We start from the raw sequence: 14,726 nt of genomic DNA on the forward strand, positions 1-14,726 counted from the left end.
ATAATTATTCTTATGATATTGTTCCTGTGAAATTTTGAGATACGCAAGACACTGTGCTATGCTTATGTATTTCAGTATCTATATTGTTCCTCAGGCTTCCATAATTTTATCATTGATGATGTGGTTTTTTTGTGCAGATGATACCAAAACATATCCCCTTTGTTGAATCTTCCTGCAGCAATCTCAGTACTCATGGACTGAAACTAAAGACCTAATCATTCAGAACCCTTTCAGAATAAATACAGATAAGACACAGGGTGCTTCTAAGGACTACCCAGGAGCTTTTTGAGGTGTACGGGGGAAGAAAAGGAAGTTGCTGCTTTGCTTCCATCTTAGCGCCTTCCAGTAGGAGCAATTTGTCCTCCTCCCCAATGGCTCAAAAAGGACTTCAGAGGCAAAATCCTGAACTTATTGAAATCAATGGGACTTTTCTCATTGATGTCAATAGAGCCCTAGTATCTGCCTGGAATCTTTAAGCAAGCTCAACCCTTGATGCAAGAAGCATATTAGTTCCAGTCAAACTTCCTTTTCCTGTTTGGAAACATGGGTCTAAATGAATCATAGTGAAGCAGCTAAGTGCTCGGAGGTAGTTTGATAAGAAAGGCAATGTTAGCATATCTTTGTTTATTACAATCTCATTTTTCCATATCTAAGCTGAACATAATACTGCTGGTCATATATATTAATAGTAGATTCCAGTGGATATATAATAAAGAATCCAGAGCCACTATTTGTTTTGTTATAGTATAACTAAATATGTTGATACTATATTGAACTGGGGGTGAAATTCTATAGTAATTTTAACACTTATAGTATCAAAAAAGACATCTTTATAAATCACATGTGTCATAACCATACAGCTAAGGGTAGCCTAGAATTCCTCCTTACCTGTAAGGGGTTAAGAAGCTCAAATAACCTGGTTGGCACCTAACCAAAAGGACCAATGGGGAGAGAAGATAATTTCAAATCTTGGTGGGTGGGGGGAAGGCTTTGTTTTGTGTGTTCTCTTGGGAAGCAGAGAAGCATCAGGTCAGAAAACTCCACCTATAAACCATCCTAAAAGTCTCTCGTATTACAAAAATTGTAAGTAAAAGCCAGGCAAGGTGTGTTAGATTATCTTTTGTTCTGCTTATGAATTTTTCCTTTGCTGGAGGGAGGTTTATTCCTGCTTTTTGTAACTTTGAAACTAAGCCTAGAAGATGTTCTGCTGTGTTTTTGAATCTTTTGTTACCCTATAAAGTTATTTTCCATCCTGATTTTACAGAGGTGATTTTTACCTTTTTTTTTTTTAAATAAAATCCTTCTTTTAAGAACCTGACTGATTTCTCTATTGTCCTAAGACCCACGGGTTTGGGTCTGTGATCACTTCGTAACCAATTGGTTAGGATATTATTCTCAAGCCTCCCCAGGAAAGGGGGTATAAGGGCTTGGGGGGATATTTTGGGGGAATTGGAACTCCAAGTGTTCCTTTCCCTGATTCTTTGTTAAATCACTTGGTGGTGGCACAATACCCTCCAAGGGCAAAGAATTTGTGCCTTGGGGAAGTTTTAACCTAAGCTGGTAGAAATAAGCTTAGGGGGTCTTTCATGCGGGTCCCCACATCTGTACCCTAGAGTTCAGAGTGGGGAGGGAACCTTGACAACATGGAACTTTTAGAATTCATAATTTCAATGTATGTTTAGAATTTACAACAATGGATTCACAATTTTCAACATCAAAAACATCCACAGATTTTCCCTATTGCAAATTTAGCATCTGTGGCTAGAAAGCACCTGCTGGAGGATCTAATTTGTCCCTTGGGTTTCTACAGTTCTGTTCTGTAGAAAAATATGTGGGTCTTTTATCCAGGCTATTTTTGAACATCTCTGCAGCTGGTGGCTCAACAGGCTCCCTCAGCAAAATATTCCATAGTTGCATTGAAATTGTTGCTAGATGTTATTTTAATGTCTTTCTTTTAATTAACAGTTTTGTTTTCCAAAATAACTAGCACCCACTATTTAAGTTCTACACCAACTCATTAATTTCAAACATTTTGGGCAAGATCTTCAGCTGGTGTAAATCTGTGAATGCACTTCAACGGAACTGTGCCGATTTATACCAGCGGAGCACTTGGCCTGTTAAGAGCCAAACTCTATCCTCATACATTAGCATTCAGCTATCTCTGCATTTGAAGGGGAAGAATGTAGCATTTGGCTCTCAAACTTGCAATTGTAATGGCAATTTGTTTTCAAGGGTCATTGTCAAGGCTGATAAATAATAAATATTTCTCCAGCCGTCTTTTCTTGTATATCCAGGTCATGCATTTTTAAAAACCCTTCCCCGCCCCGCAAAAAAACCCCAAATGGTTCAAGGGCTCTTTTTGGTAAATATATGCCAACATACCCCACTTACATAGGGAACTCTGCAACTTACAAATTAACAGTGTGTAAAAAAGAGAGAAAGCAATTTCAGTAAGCAGATACATTTCCAGGGTGGTATTACATTGGTCTCAAACTTTTCTATACTGGGATCCTGCCGATGTTGCTTCTCATCTAGCTAAAACACCCCTTTTACTTAGCAATATGGGAAGGGTAGGCTGGTTATGACCCCAGACTGAGAACCCCAGGTGTATTGTGAACAGAGTACAGTATCCCTAAGGACAATGTACGTCTCAACAGAGTGTCTACCCCATGTCTTCCAACTGAAGAACTGATCTCTCAGACCGTCATGCAATTCCTCTTACATTCTTACTCAGTCCTGTCTAGCTTCTGTAGGGCTTTCAACCAACCATGCCCAATTAAAAAAGACACTTTAGACATCATGTATATCATGCACATCTTTTTCCACAAGGCAGTAAATTGGCACCACCACAATGATGCAGCTCTTTGAGTAAAAAGGCTAGTGGAGTACTTCATTTACTAAAGCACCCAAAACCTCTTGACCATTTTATTCTGTTTGTTACTCTGGCTGTGAGGCGCCAAAATAATACTTTGCACCTTTAATAGAAGGACTACTTTACAGAGCTGGATATGGGTTATCCCCATTTGAAGATGGGGAATAAGAGGATAGCTGTGATGTGGGATTCTGTCAGATATGCAGAGGATGTTGGGATGGGGAGAAACCAATGATAATCATATAAGATCAATTTGAAGACAATCAGTACAAATATTAGGCATTAATCCCTTTAAATGAGTCCAAACTATTTTCAGCCCTGAGGTCAACAGGGCATGAGGTTTCCTTTCGGTTCTGATCATGTAGTAACAGATGAGCCATTTTAAAAGACTGCTAATCAGTAGTGAATACATAGTGGCAGCAATGTTCCTTACCTGCTTGTTCATAAGTATGTAGATAATTGGATTGCATACGGTACTGCTCTTTGCCAGGATGGAAGGAATGATATATGCTACTGGAGAAACTGCACCTGGACTACCAAATGTTGCGAGCAGCGCTATAACTCCATACGGCATCCAGCATATTAGATAACAGATTATTGTAGTAATCACCATAAAGAGGACATGGTATTCCCTTTTGCGGGCAGCATTCTTCCGGATTTTTCCAACCTGGTGAAAGGTAAACAATAATATCAACTTACGAAGAAGCTAGAACAGTCATTTTATCACTAAAGCAGCTTATAAATCTTGGACTACAATTCAAACTATCACATTCTGACTGACAAAAATAACTATAGAAGCAAACTGAGGGCCTGATCCAAAACTGATTGAAGTCAATGGCAATCTTTCCATTGATTCCTCTGGGCTTTGGATGATGCGCTGAGTGCATAATGCTAACTGTCAACAGAAACCAGAATTCCACTAGAGTTTTAAGAAAAGGTAGGAAAATGACAAAGTCATCACTTAGTTTTTCTTGTCTCCTAAAACATCCCCAGGTGTTTTATAAAAGATGTACAATAATTTAACTCAGTTTTTTCCAGTATACAGAACTTGTTTGAAATGGAATAACTTCATGATATTTACAAAGGACCATTAAAAGTTTATCTGGTTGAGAGATCAAAATGAACAAAACATTATTAGCACATCTCCTGAGAGTTATTACAAACTTTCTCTTACTGGACTGTTTCTACTATATCCATACCCCTGATGGCCTTGGTAATATTAGTGAGTGCACAGAAAACTCATATTCCCCTTAGGAAGAAACCTCACTAGATATTGAAGAGGAATAGACTGTGTTTTGTGAATATATTCCCTTTTTTTGGTTTCTCTACGTGCCCCCTAAACATGGAATTTTCTTCCTGAACATCTACGCCACAGAACCTCCTCACTCCTCCATCCCCCATATTTACAGCCCAACTTTTCCCACAATATTTTAAACAATAATCCTCTCATTAATAACATAAAAAGTGTAATTCGAAAAGACACTCTCATTAAGGCCTCTTAGCCATGGCAGGGGGGTATGGAAGGGTCTTGGTGAAAATATACACTGTGACTAATGGTGAAAGGGCCTTGGTGAAAATATACACTGTGACTAATGTTAAGTTACATGGAAGGCAGAGTAATATGATGTGATGTCATTCTTTTTGGTGTGGCGTTTGTCTGGTACCACAGTAGCAAAACAAATACATTTTACTCTAGAGTGTGTACATAAAGCAAACACAATACTGCACTACACAGAAGGATTTTGCCAAATTTCCCAGGGCCCTCTAATACCAATTCTCTCTGTAAGTAGCAATAAAGAAATCCGGCTTTTCTGAAAATGTAGGGGGAAAAACATTTAGTAGGAACAAAGCTGCTTATATATAAATTGTATCCTATGAGACACATTAATAGATAAAAAGGTCCAATCATGCATTGCTTGTTCATATAAAACTCCCACTGGCTGTAATGGAAATTTTGTCTGATTATAGAGTGCAGGTCCAGCTCCTGTAGGAGCTGGAATAATATTAGGGACTTAATATTAATAGAGGCAGGCAAAGTCCCCAGCTCAGTCATGTTAATCAGAGTTAAAGATTGCCAGTGAAGGCAGAGGCCTCAGACAGCACATTTGTGCTCCCTATTTTAGATAATGGCCCTGCCCTGAAGAGTTTACAATCCAAGTAGATGAAATAGATGAGTGATAAGGGAAGGGATGCCATGTAAAAGCATCGTACTGGGGCTGTGATGTTTGGCACACATCTAGCTAGTTCCATGGTTTTTATGGGTTTATTTTTACCGGTGTTGCCAACTCATACGATTTTATTGTGAGTTTCACAATGTTTGATGTTTTAGTTAAGGCCCCAGCTCCTGGAAACAAGGGATTATGTGAGCACCTCAACAGTCATTTAAAAAAGGAAATTTCTAGCCCTCATGGTCACAGAGAAAAGCTTGAAAATGGGACCCAAGTGAACCCTAAAGGCTCAAAAGCCAGAAGGCAAATAAAAAAATTGCCTAAGGTATATTTTTTAAATCTCATGATTTTTAATGGACCTGACCCATGATTTTTTAATGTTTGGCGTTGGCAATATTGTTATGTGTTTATGTGATCATGCAAGTTAGGTAAGCTCTCTTCTGCTTCCTGATTTTTTTATATCATGTTCTTCCCTACCCTCCTTCTTAATAATAACACCTAGCTCTTATATAGCACTTTTCATTCGTAGATCTCAAAGCAGTTTATAAAGGAGGTCAGCAGCATTAGCCCCATTTTACAGATGGATAAACTGAGGCACAGAGGGGGGTGTCAGGAAGTGCTGGAAGGTTTAAAAGGGTAGCTAAAATGTAATTGCGTTCTGCAGGGCTGTTCAACCTACAGCCAGCAGGCTATGCACAGCCCACCAGAGCATTTCATAAAGCCCCCAGCCTGCTTCAACACAATATACTAGAGGTCCATTCATTAGTGTTTTGTCATCAGGTTTACATCATTTTAGTTTACACAAATAAACTTTAATAGCTTTAATAGTTTAATAGCTTTCTTTGACAGGATAACGCCTTGTGGATGGGGGGACCTGGAAGATGTGGTATATCTTGACTTTAATAAGACTTTTGATATTGTCTTGTATGACCATCTCATAAAGAAAGTAGGGAAATACAATCTACTATAAGGCGAGTGAGTAACTCGTTGGAAAACCATTTCCAGAAAGTAATTATCAGCGGTTCACCATCAAGCTGGAAGGACATAACAAGTGGAGTCCTGCAGGGATCAGTTTTGGGTCTGGTTCTGTTCAATATCTTCATCAACTATTTAGATAATGTCATAGAGAGTACACTTATAAAGTTTGCAGATGATAAGCTGGGAGGTGTTGCAAGTGCTTTGGAGGACAGGATTAAAATTCAAAATGGTCTGTACAAACTGGAGAAATGGTCTGAAGTAAATAGGATGAAATTCAATAAAGATAAATACAAAGTACTCCACTTAGGAAGGAATAATCAGCTGAACACTTTAAAAATAGAAAATGACAGCCTAGGAAGGAGTACTGCAGAAAGGGATCTGGGGGTCATAGTGAACCACAAGCTAAATATGAGTCAACAGTGTAATGTTGTTGCAAAAAAAGCAAACCCCATTCTGGGATGTATTAGCAGGAGTGTTGTAAGCAAGACATGAGAAGTAATTCTTCCGCTCTTCCCAACGCTGATTAGGTCTCAACTGGAGTATTGTGTCCAGTTCTGAGTGCCACATTTCATGAAAAATGTGGACAAATTGGAGCAAGTCCAGAGAAGAACAGCAAAAATGATCAAAGGTCTAGAAAACATGACCTATGAGGGAAGACTGAAAAAACTGAGTGTGTTTAATCTGGAGGAGAGAAGACTGAGAGGGGCATGGTAACAGTTTTTAACGTAAAAGGTTGTTACAAGAAGGAAAGAGAAAAATTGTTGTTCTTAACCTTTGAGGATAGGACAAGAACCAATGGGCTTAAACTGCAACAAGGGCAGATTATGTTGAACATTAAGAAAAACTTCTTGTAATGGTAGTTAATACTGGAATAAATTACCTAGGGAGGCTGTGGAATCTCTATCACTGGAGATTTTTAAGAGCAGGTTAGACAAACACCTGAAAGGGGTGGTTTACATAATACTTAGTCCTGCCGTGAGTTCAGGGGACTGGTCTAGATGACCTCTCGAGGTCCCTTCCAGCCCTAGAATTCTATTATTCTAAGTGTGTAAATAGACAATACTGTATAGAGAAACAATATATGTAAATACATATTAAATAAGCTGAACTTAAAATATAAATCAGTACAGGTGACTTTAAAACTTATTAACGAATGCTGTTTGGCTCACGCAAGGTCATGCTTAAGTTTATGTGGCCCTCCTGTGTAATAAGGTTGGGCACCACTGGTGTGCCATCCCAACAGTCTAGTTTTTGAGGACATACAATGTATTTTTATGTATTTAACTCAGTTGTCATTGCAGCTTTATAGTTCACCTTTAAAAGGTGTTACCTTTTAAAGTTCACCTTTATAGGTGTCAGAGAGCCTCAAATACAATACACTTCAAGGTTATCAGAGGCCTGAAAAGTTATGTTTTTGCCAGGATCAAGAACACTAGGCAATAAAACAATAAAGAAGTGGTTACAGTACATATTTTAAAACAGATATTAAGAAAACCACTAGATCTTATTTGCAATAATCAAATATGAACCCCTCCCAGAGAAAGCTTTGTGTCTAGACAAAGAGAGGATTGGACAACAACAACCGAAAGAGTATTCAAAACCTGTTTCCATATATATGGCAACTGAGTTTATGTTAAGCCTAAATTAATTGCAATGAGGTTCAAATGTTTTGTTTCCGCTATTTTGAGTGAAATGTATTTTAACTAAATAAAGCAGTAAACTGAAATGATAGTAAAAATATATATTGAGGTCTGGTTTTGTATCTATAATAGAGATTTATCTACACTGGGCTTGAAACCACTAGCTACCTCTGTACAGCTGCCCCAATGCAAATTCCTAGGATGAAACTCTTACTCCTGCTACAATCCCTGTACTCTGAGGGGAAAGGCTGAAGCAGTGTGAAGTGGCTCTCTAAGCCCCAGTTCTGATTCCCCTGGCACAGCTGCAAGTCTGCCTTCTCAGGGCAAGCCCCGACATAGGGAGCATACCTATAGGGTGTGGAAGGGGTGTGTTGGGGCTGCAGGAGCTGCACTGCAGGGATTCCAGGCTGTGCAGCAGCCCAAAGGACAGCACTCACAGGCTGCTGTGACTGTAACCCAAGTAACACTAAGGGCTGAGGAGCAGCCCATGACTGGGAGAAAATGATTGTTGCTTAAAGCCATCATAGCTCCCCTTCTTCCCATGGCTGTCAAATGAGGCACAGCAAAGAATCTCACCCCTAGTATAGATATGATCTGTAGCAGTGCAGTTTATTTGCCCTGCTTTTATCTTGGATTAAAAAGGATGTGATTCTACAAGTCATGCTGCATTGGTGTAAACCATGGCTACGTTAGGAGTTTGCATCAGTTCAACTATGCACATGGCTGAAATCCCAGTGTGGGGAAAGTTTGTATTTGTTCTGAAGATTAGGGAGCCAACACGTAGATGGACTTGTCCTGGGCCAAAACTTACATGTCTGCTTTGTTACCACTGATCTTAGAAGACAAGTTATAGTTACAGCCACTCCTGGAAAGGACGTAGTATGGCTGAAAACACTCATGTAGTGACGACTTGTGCCTGTCATCATAATGACATTTATACTTCCTGTGGTCTCTAGATTCTAGACTACACAGGCTCTGGATGGGTTTCTAAATCAGATGAAATATCAGGATGTTGCAAACTTCTTCTATATTATACATAATGTTTTTTAACACAATTTGTTTGATAAGGTTGCGAAGTCAAGCACTCAAATGTTAGAAAAGGCCACAATTAAGGTTTCTTGTGCAACCTTAATTCAGCTTTCTTGTACATATGCCTTATGGCACAATCTTTAATTACATGATCACACATTATTTATTCCATTATTATTATTAATTTCCTCCCTCATTCAGTACAGCTCCTTGTCAGATATGCTCTCCTGCCTCCCCTGCTTCCTAGTCCCCTTGTCCAGCTACTCCCTGTCTTCACCATCCTGCAACCCAGCTCCTCATCCAATCTCAGTGTTCTCTACCCCCAGTCAACTGGCTCCCAGTCCCCCCTCCAGTTTCCCTCACTAGCTCTGAGTACCAGTCTCCACCACAGTTCCTAGTCTCCTTTCCCAACCAGTCCCAGTCTCCCGCTCCAACTCCCAGTCAGAGTTTCTCCCTCTTTGGTCCCAATCTTATTAGACTCCTTGTGCCTATCGACTCCTTTCCCTGTCCCCCCCATTCCAGCTCTGCATTTGATTCCCCTTTGCATTCCAGTCAGGCAGCTTTCTCCTCCATGGGGCCATTGAGAGCACAGTAGACACTGGCTCCCTGCTCTCTGCTCTGGAAAAACCTCCCAAATGTTAGTTATGAACTCTTACTTGGACATGACCAAATATTTAGCTATACTACCAAAAACCGAGACATAATGCAATAATCATAATCAAGTGCCAGTCCCGGGTTATCTAGTCAGTTAAAACTTCTGGAAATGAAAAGGAAAAAACAGAAGGGAGCTAGACTTTTTAATGGGAAAGTCACAGTAGAGAAAATGAGAGCAGGTAAGAATCATTTTTCTTCCTTCAACAACTACTCAAATAAACCAGATAGTCTTCTCTTTTAACTGTCAATCATTAGACACTTAAATACTTCACACACTTTCTATAAAAGCCCAGGCATCTCCCAAGATAGGCAGTGATTAAAATGTTGGTAGCCAGCAGTTGATGACCTTGGTTCTCTCTCCACAATCTGGCTACCAGTCTCAAAAAATTAAATATGAGCTGTTAAAAAGCTACTGGAAAAGACAGGAGATGGAAGAGGTAATCTGTCTCAATGTAGCAAGCCTGGTAACATGGTTATTGGCACTTTATGAATATCAAGCTATACACAATGTCTTTGAGTTTACAGTAGGTAGATTACCATGGGAAAGCTGGTAAAAAGGGGTATTTAACTTCAAATGACTGTTCAAAACAAATGCTAATACCAAAGATATGTAAGATCCCTCTAGAAATTAGGAATCAAACAAAAACTTCTGCTTTATCAATGGCCTGTTACCCTCCTATGGGATTTGATTCAACACAGCAATTTAAGTACATGCTTAGATCCCACTGCTTTAAATGGGATGTGCTTTGGCTGAATTGGAATCATAATGCATTTGTTAAAATCAGCAGAAAACACAAAATGAATAAGTCACGACATCATAAAAAGGGTGCTTTACTCTTATTTATTTTAATACCGTTGTTATGATTACAAGGTCAAGTCAAATCAAGGATATTTTATTAACCTAACTCTGGCATTATTGGAATCTTGGGTATTGAAACTGGAATAGTTATTGATCCTAATATTAATGTTTCAGCCTAAAATGCAAATACAATGATAGACCCAAATTGAGGGCCACACACAGCCCTTGACCCACAGATGTTATTCATTAATATCAAGTAAACTCTTTTGTGAACTTAGGGAAGTCTATGTTCCTCTACCATTAATCATTTTAGCTGAGAGGATTCTCTTACCATAGTAGCTAAATGTTTCTTAATAATATTCTGACTTGGTAAACACCTTCTCATGCATTAAGTCAACCAGTTATTGCTCCATCATAAACTGCTGGTAGGATTTATTTCCCAGGACCAGATTAGCACACAGCATAGAAGTCCTAAAATAGTTAAATTCATGTGTTTTTTCTTGCATATCTTTGAATTACAAAATCCAGCGAGTACAGTTATTTTGGTTTCCATAATAAAGCCTGGTTTTGAGAAAGTGAAACGTATTGCCCTCTTTTGGTGCATCAGATTTATGCCTCATCCATTTCTTGTTCCAGCAAACTGAAGCTAATGGGCATATATCACACTGAATGCAAGCCTTTCTATGGGGTAGCACTGAAATTAATTCAGTTTGTTGGAATACAATTTAAGCTCTTTTATTTTCAGGATCAGCAAAACTATATGATACTGATCTCGCAGAGAACTTAATCTTCACCTGTGCACTAAGCCACCTTTCTACTCACTGATCCTGGCTGTCCAGGAATAAAATCACCCCCGGAATGACATTCATGTACTTCACAGCGTTAGACTTTTAGAACTTCCCTGCACCCAGCAGCCACAGCTAGCCTCACCGCCCACCAGAACCAACTCATAAGGTGGTTGGGGTTTCACTGGAGCACAGCAAGTAGCTATCTTCACTAGAGGGGAGTCATGACCATTGTGGCCTGTGCATTCTGGAACTTCATCCCTGACCTTCCCTCATGCCTCCACTGGGACTTGTGAGAACCATTCCTAGGAAATAATTCAATCTATGGGTCCATTCAGTCCTGAGTGTGAGGTGTGACAGCAACCAAGTACAAGCAGAGCTTCTGATTGTTACCTGTCTGGGTCAGACTAGAGTTGATGATCTCAAAGTGAAAGGTCTAGTATCTTATTAAGAATTTCCCAAACCATCTAGTCCACAGAAAATACGGAATCGTAAGAAGGGACTGGGTGTGTTCCCACACCAAATTTTGTAACAAATAGTTTCTACTGATCACTGCTGGTAGAAAAATAATTTGAAAGTAAATAACCTTGGATGTAACATTTGAGAATTAATACGCCCGCAGGCTTTTCTGGCAAACTGTTGTATTCTGAATATCAAATACACCTCACAGTCCTTTCAGTCTCCATTTTCCACATCTTATTTTCTTCACATATATGATTTTTTCAGACAGATGAATGATGTGGAAGTGCTGCTGTAAATGTCAGCTAATGCGCTCTATTGCCCTGGCTTGCACCAAACATACTCCACTACCACTAAAGAATATAAAAATAACATTTCAGAGAAGTGAATATTGCCATAAACAGTACATCTGGTTATGAAATTAGACAAAAATGCTGCAGGGACTTCATCTTTAGCATTATCTTTCTTGACCCTAGAAAGAGGTTTTTTCCGTTATTACCCCCACAGACTTTCACACTTCATTGTCTGACTTTCTTTTTTTCCATCTACTTGACAGTTTCCTTTAGCCTCTTCAGTTCATCAGTCCCCTGGAGAAAGAATATTTTCAATGGGCCAGATTATGCTTGGCCTGGCCCACACATGAAGCACAGAGGCTTCTCCCTGCCTTGTCACCCCATGAAAGGACCAAATGCCCCAGGACCCCCTGTTTGGTAGAGCAGCAGTCCTTGATTTGTAACTGTGCGTCTGAAGGATTGTTCTCCAGAAGTTAGTATTCTAGACTGCCGGAACTCATCAGGGAGCTGCAGACAACAGGCTTTGGCTACTGTGTTTTGCTATAATTAAATAACAATAATTAAATTGTAGTATTGCCAACCCCAAGTGTTCAAACTCTATGAGCCAGGCCTCCCCAAAATCATGAAATTTTAACAATTATATTACAATTTGTCTCCTGATGTTGAAGCCTTTAGGTTTCATCTTTTTGACTTTTCTCTGCAACAATGAAAGGTAGAAATGTATGGGTTAGAAGGGGTTTTTTTTGGTTTGTTTTTAATGAAAGCGGAGATGCTCAGGTTATAGCATGATTCCAGTAGCTGGAGCTTTAACAAAAACACCAAATATTAGACCTGTGATAAAACTGAGAGTTGGCATGGGTGTGATTAAATATAATCTTTGTGCCTTAATGCTAGGGCAGTGGTTCCCAAACTTGTTCCACCACTTGTGCAGGGAAAGCCCCTGCTGGGCTGGGCCGGTTTATTTACCTGCCGCATCCGCAGGTTTGGCCGATTATGGCTCCCCAGTGGCCGCAGTTTGCTGCTCCAGGCTAGTGGGAGCTGCTGCAAGCGGCGGCCAGTACATGCCTGCTGCTTCCAGCAGCTCCCACTGGCCTGGAATAGCGAACCGCGGCCACTGGGAGCCACGATTGGCCGAACCTGTGGACGCGGCAGGTAAACAAACCGGCCCGGCGCAGCAGGGGCTTTCCCTGCACAAGCAGCAGAACAAGTTTGGGAACCACTGTGCTAGGGTGACCAGACAGCAAGTGTGAAAAATTGGGACAAGGGGTGGCGGGTAATAGGCACCTATATAAGACAAAACCCCCAAAAATTGGGACTGTCCCTATAAAATCGGGACATCCGGTCACCCTACTTAATGCAGAGTAAACTACACCTGTGAGCAGGGACTGCTTGCCATCTCTTACCTCTCTAGAGAAAATTACCTGAAAGGGGACAGGCATAAGTGGGACTGAGGTGGGACTAATTCCTCCTCTATAATACCAGCCTGCAGAGCAGAGCTAACATCCCAAGGCCAACAAGTTGCACCATCTCAATGGATGGTGCTGAATGCACACTTCTGAGGCACACCAGGAATTCTGGGAGAGACTGTGTCTCCTGGAGCAGTTTCTCCTGGTGCTCTCTCAGCTCTGCACCATTCCTTGCATGCAGCAGTGTGTATCTTGCACAAACTATATCGAATAGTTGGATTTTTTTGTTAATAAAAAATGAAAAGCAGAGTAATCTGTAAAAAGAGAAATAGATATCTGCTATCCTTCCTGGAGGTGGAATTGGCAGCAAGAAGACCGGAGTTCAAAATCTAGGGGTTCATCTTAACAATACAACACAGATCCAGCTCAAGTACCCACCCAGTAATCTAGGAAAACTTAACACCACCCCGGGTGCCTCAAAGAGGCAATACAAGCTCTGAGTCTGTGTACAACAAAAGAGAACTTTTATTAAAAGGGAAAGGGAACCAAACATTAATTTGGGAAAACACCACAACCACATCCAAAAGCATGAGTTCATGAGCAAAGCAGACCCCACAGTACATTGGACAGTGTCCCTTGCCTCAGTTTCCCAGTCCAATGAATGAATGTGCCTTTAGCACATCACTCCCCTCTCCCTCCACTGCATCCCATTCTCAGCTGGTTGTCCTTGACCCAGAATTCAGAGGTTCACCTCCTACCCCTTGGCAGGGGAGCATTGAGCAATGCCCCTCAGCTCACACAGAGACCAGAAAGGGGACGTAGGTGCAGCTAGCTCTGTAACTGTGATTTATTGGTGGCAGCGTGTGGGGGTTCATGACAGTGGCAAATTTCCAGTAAGTGACAACAGCAATAGAAACAAGTACTGCAGAAGGAACAAGCAAGAGAGAATTGTGTGATCTTTTTGGGAAGAGAGTGGGAAAAGGCAGACAGGGAACATGATCTATGAACAGCTCAGGAATGGAGCTAGTGGAGTTGTTCTGGGGAACCAGATTAAGACACAGTGCCCTGCTAGGGGTGACTGAAGAAGTTACGCGTGCCTACTCTACCATCAGAGAATGGTTAGACTTTAGGTAAGACATGAGTATAGACAGTGACACTGGTAAACCGAGTGCCAGCTCTGGCCAAGGCTGTAGGCACTAGCTAAGAACTGACAAACTCATAGCTGGAAACCAAACCAGCTCACCTCTATGTTAGTTTTGTTCAAAATAGACATTAGTCTTATAAGAATGTATTTAGTGTTCAGACTCTGTGAAATGCTTGTAAGTTGCTGCATGCATGAATCTCACTTTTAATGTCAGCATTCCATGCTATAAGGAAATATGTAAGTTTTGCTTCTTAATTTTGAAAATGTTTGCTCTGAACTTGTGAAACCCAGGCATGAGAACCAGCTCCCCTCTGCCCCCGCCCATTCAGGAGGCCTATCAGGATTAAACAAGCCTTAAGGAACATCACAACACAAAGGATTGGTGAATGGCCCTATGTCATAAATATAAAGGGAAGGGTAAACCCATTTAAAATCCCTCCTGGCCAGAGGAAAAATCCTCTCACCTGTAAAGGGTTAAGAAGCTAAAGGTAACCTTGCT

The 14,726-nt window shown here is 40.6% G+C and overlaps 1 protein-coding gene across 5 annotated transcripts in view; it reads right to left on the reverse strand.

Moving 5' to 3' along the window:
* LOC140914077 (opsin-3) overlaps positions 1-14,726 on the reverse strand; it is a 153,260-nt gene that overhangs the window by 46,273 nt on the left and 92,261 nt on the right. For all 5 annotated transcript variants that reach the window (XR_012159758.2, XM_073351092.2, XM_073351108.2 and 2 more), the window contains exon 4: positions 3,306-3,539. Coding sequence is in view for 4 of the 5 variants with exons in the window: in XM_073351092.2 (XP_073207193.1) it covers positions 3,306-3,539 (234 nt within the window). In the remaining variant the exon portion in view is untranslated. The remainder of the gene's footprint in view (positions 1-3,305; positions 3,540-14,726) is intronic.

This window comes from Lepidochelys kempii, chromosome 1, assembly GCF_965140285.1.
Source record: "Lepidochelys kempii isolate rLepKem1 chromosome 1, rLepKem1.hap1, whole genome shotgun sequence".
Classification (NCBI taxonomy): domain Eukaryota; kingdom Metazoa; phylum Chordata; order Testudines; family Cheloniidae; genus Lepidochelys; species Lepidochelys kempii.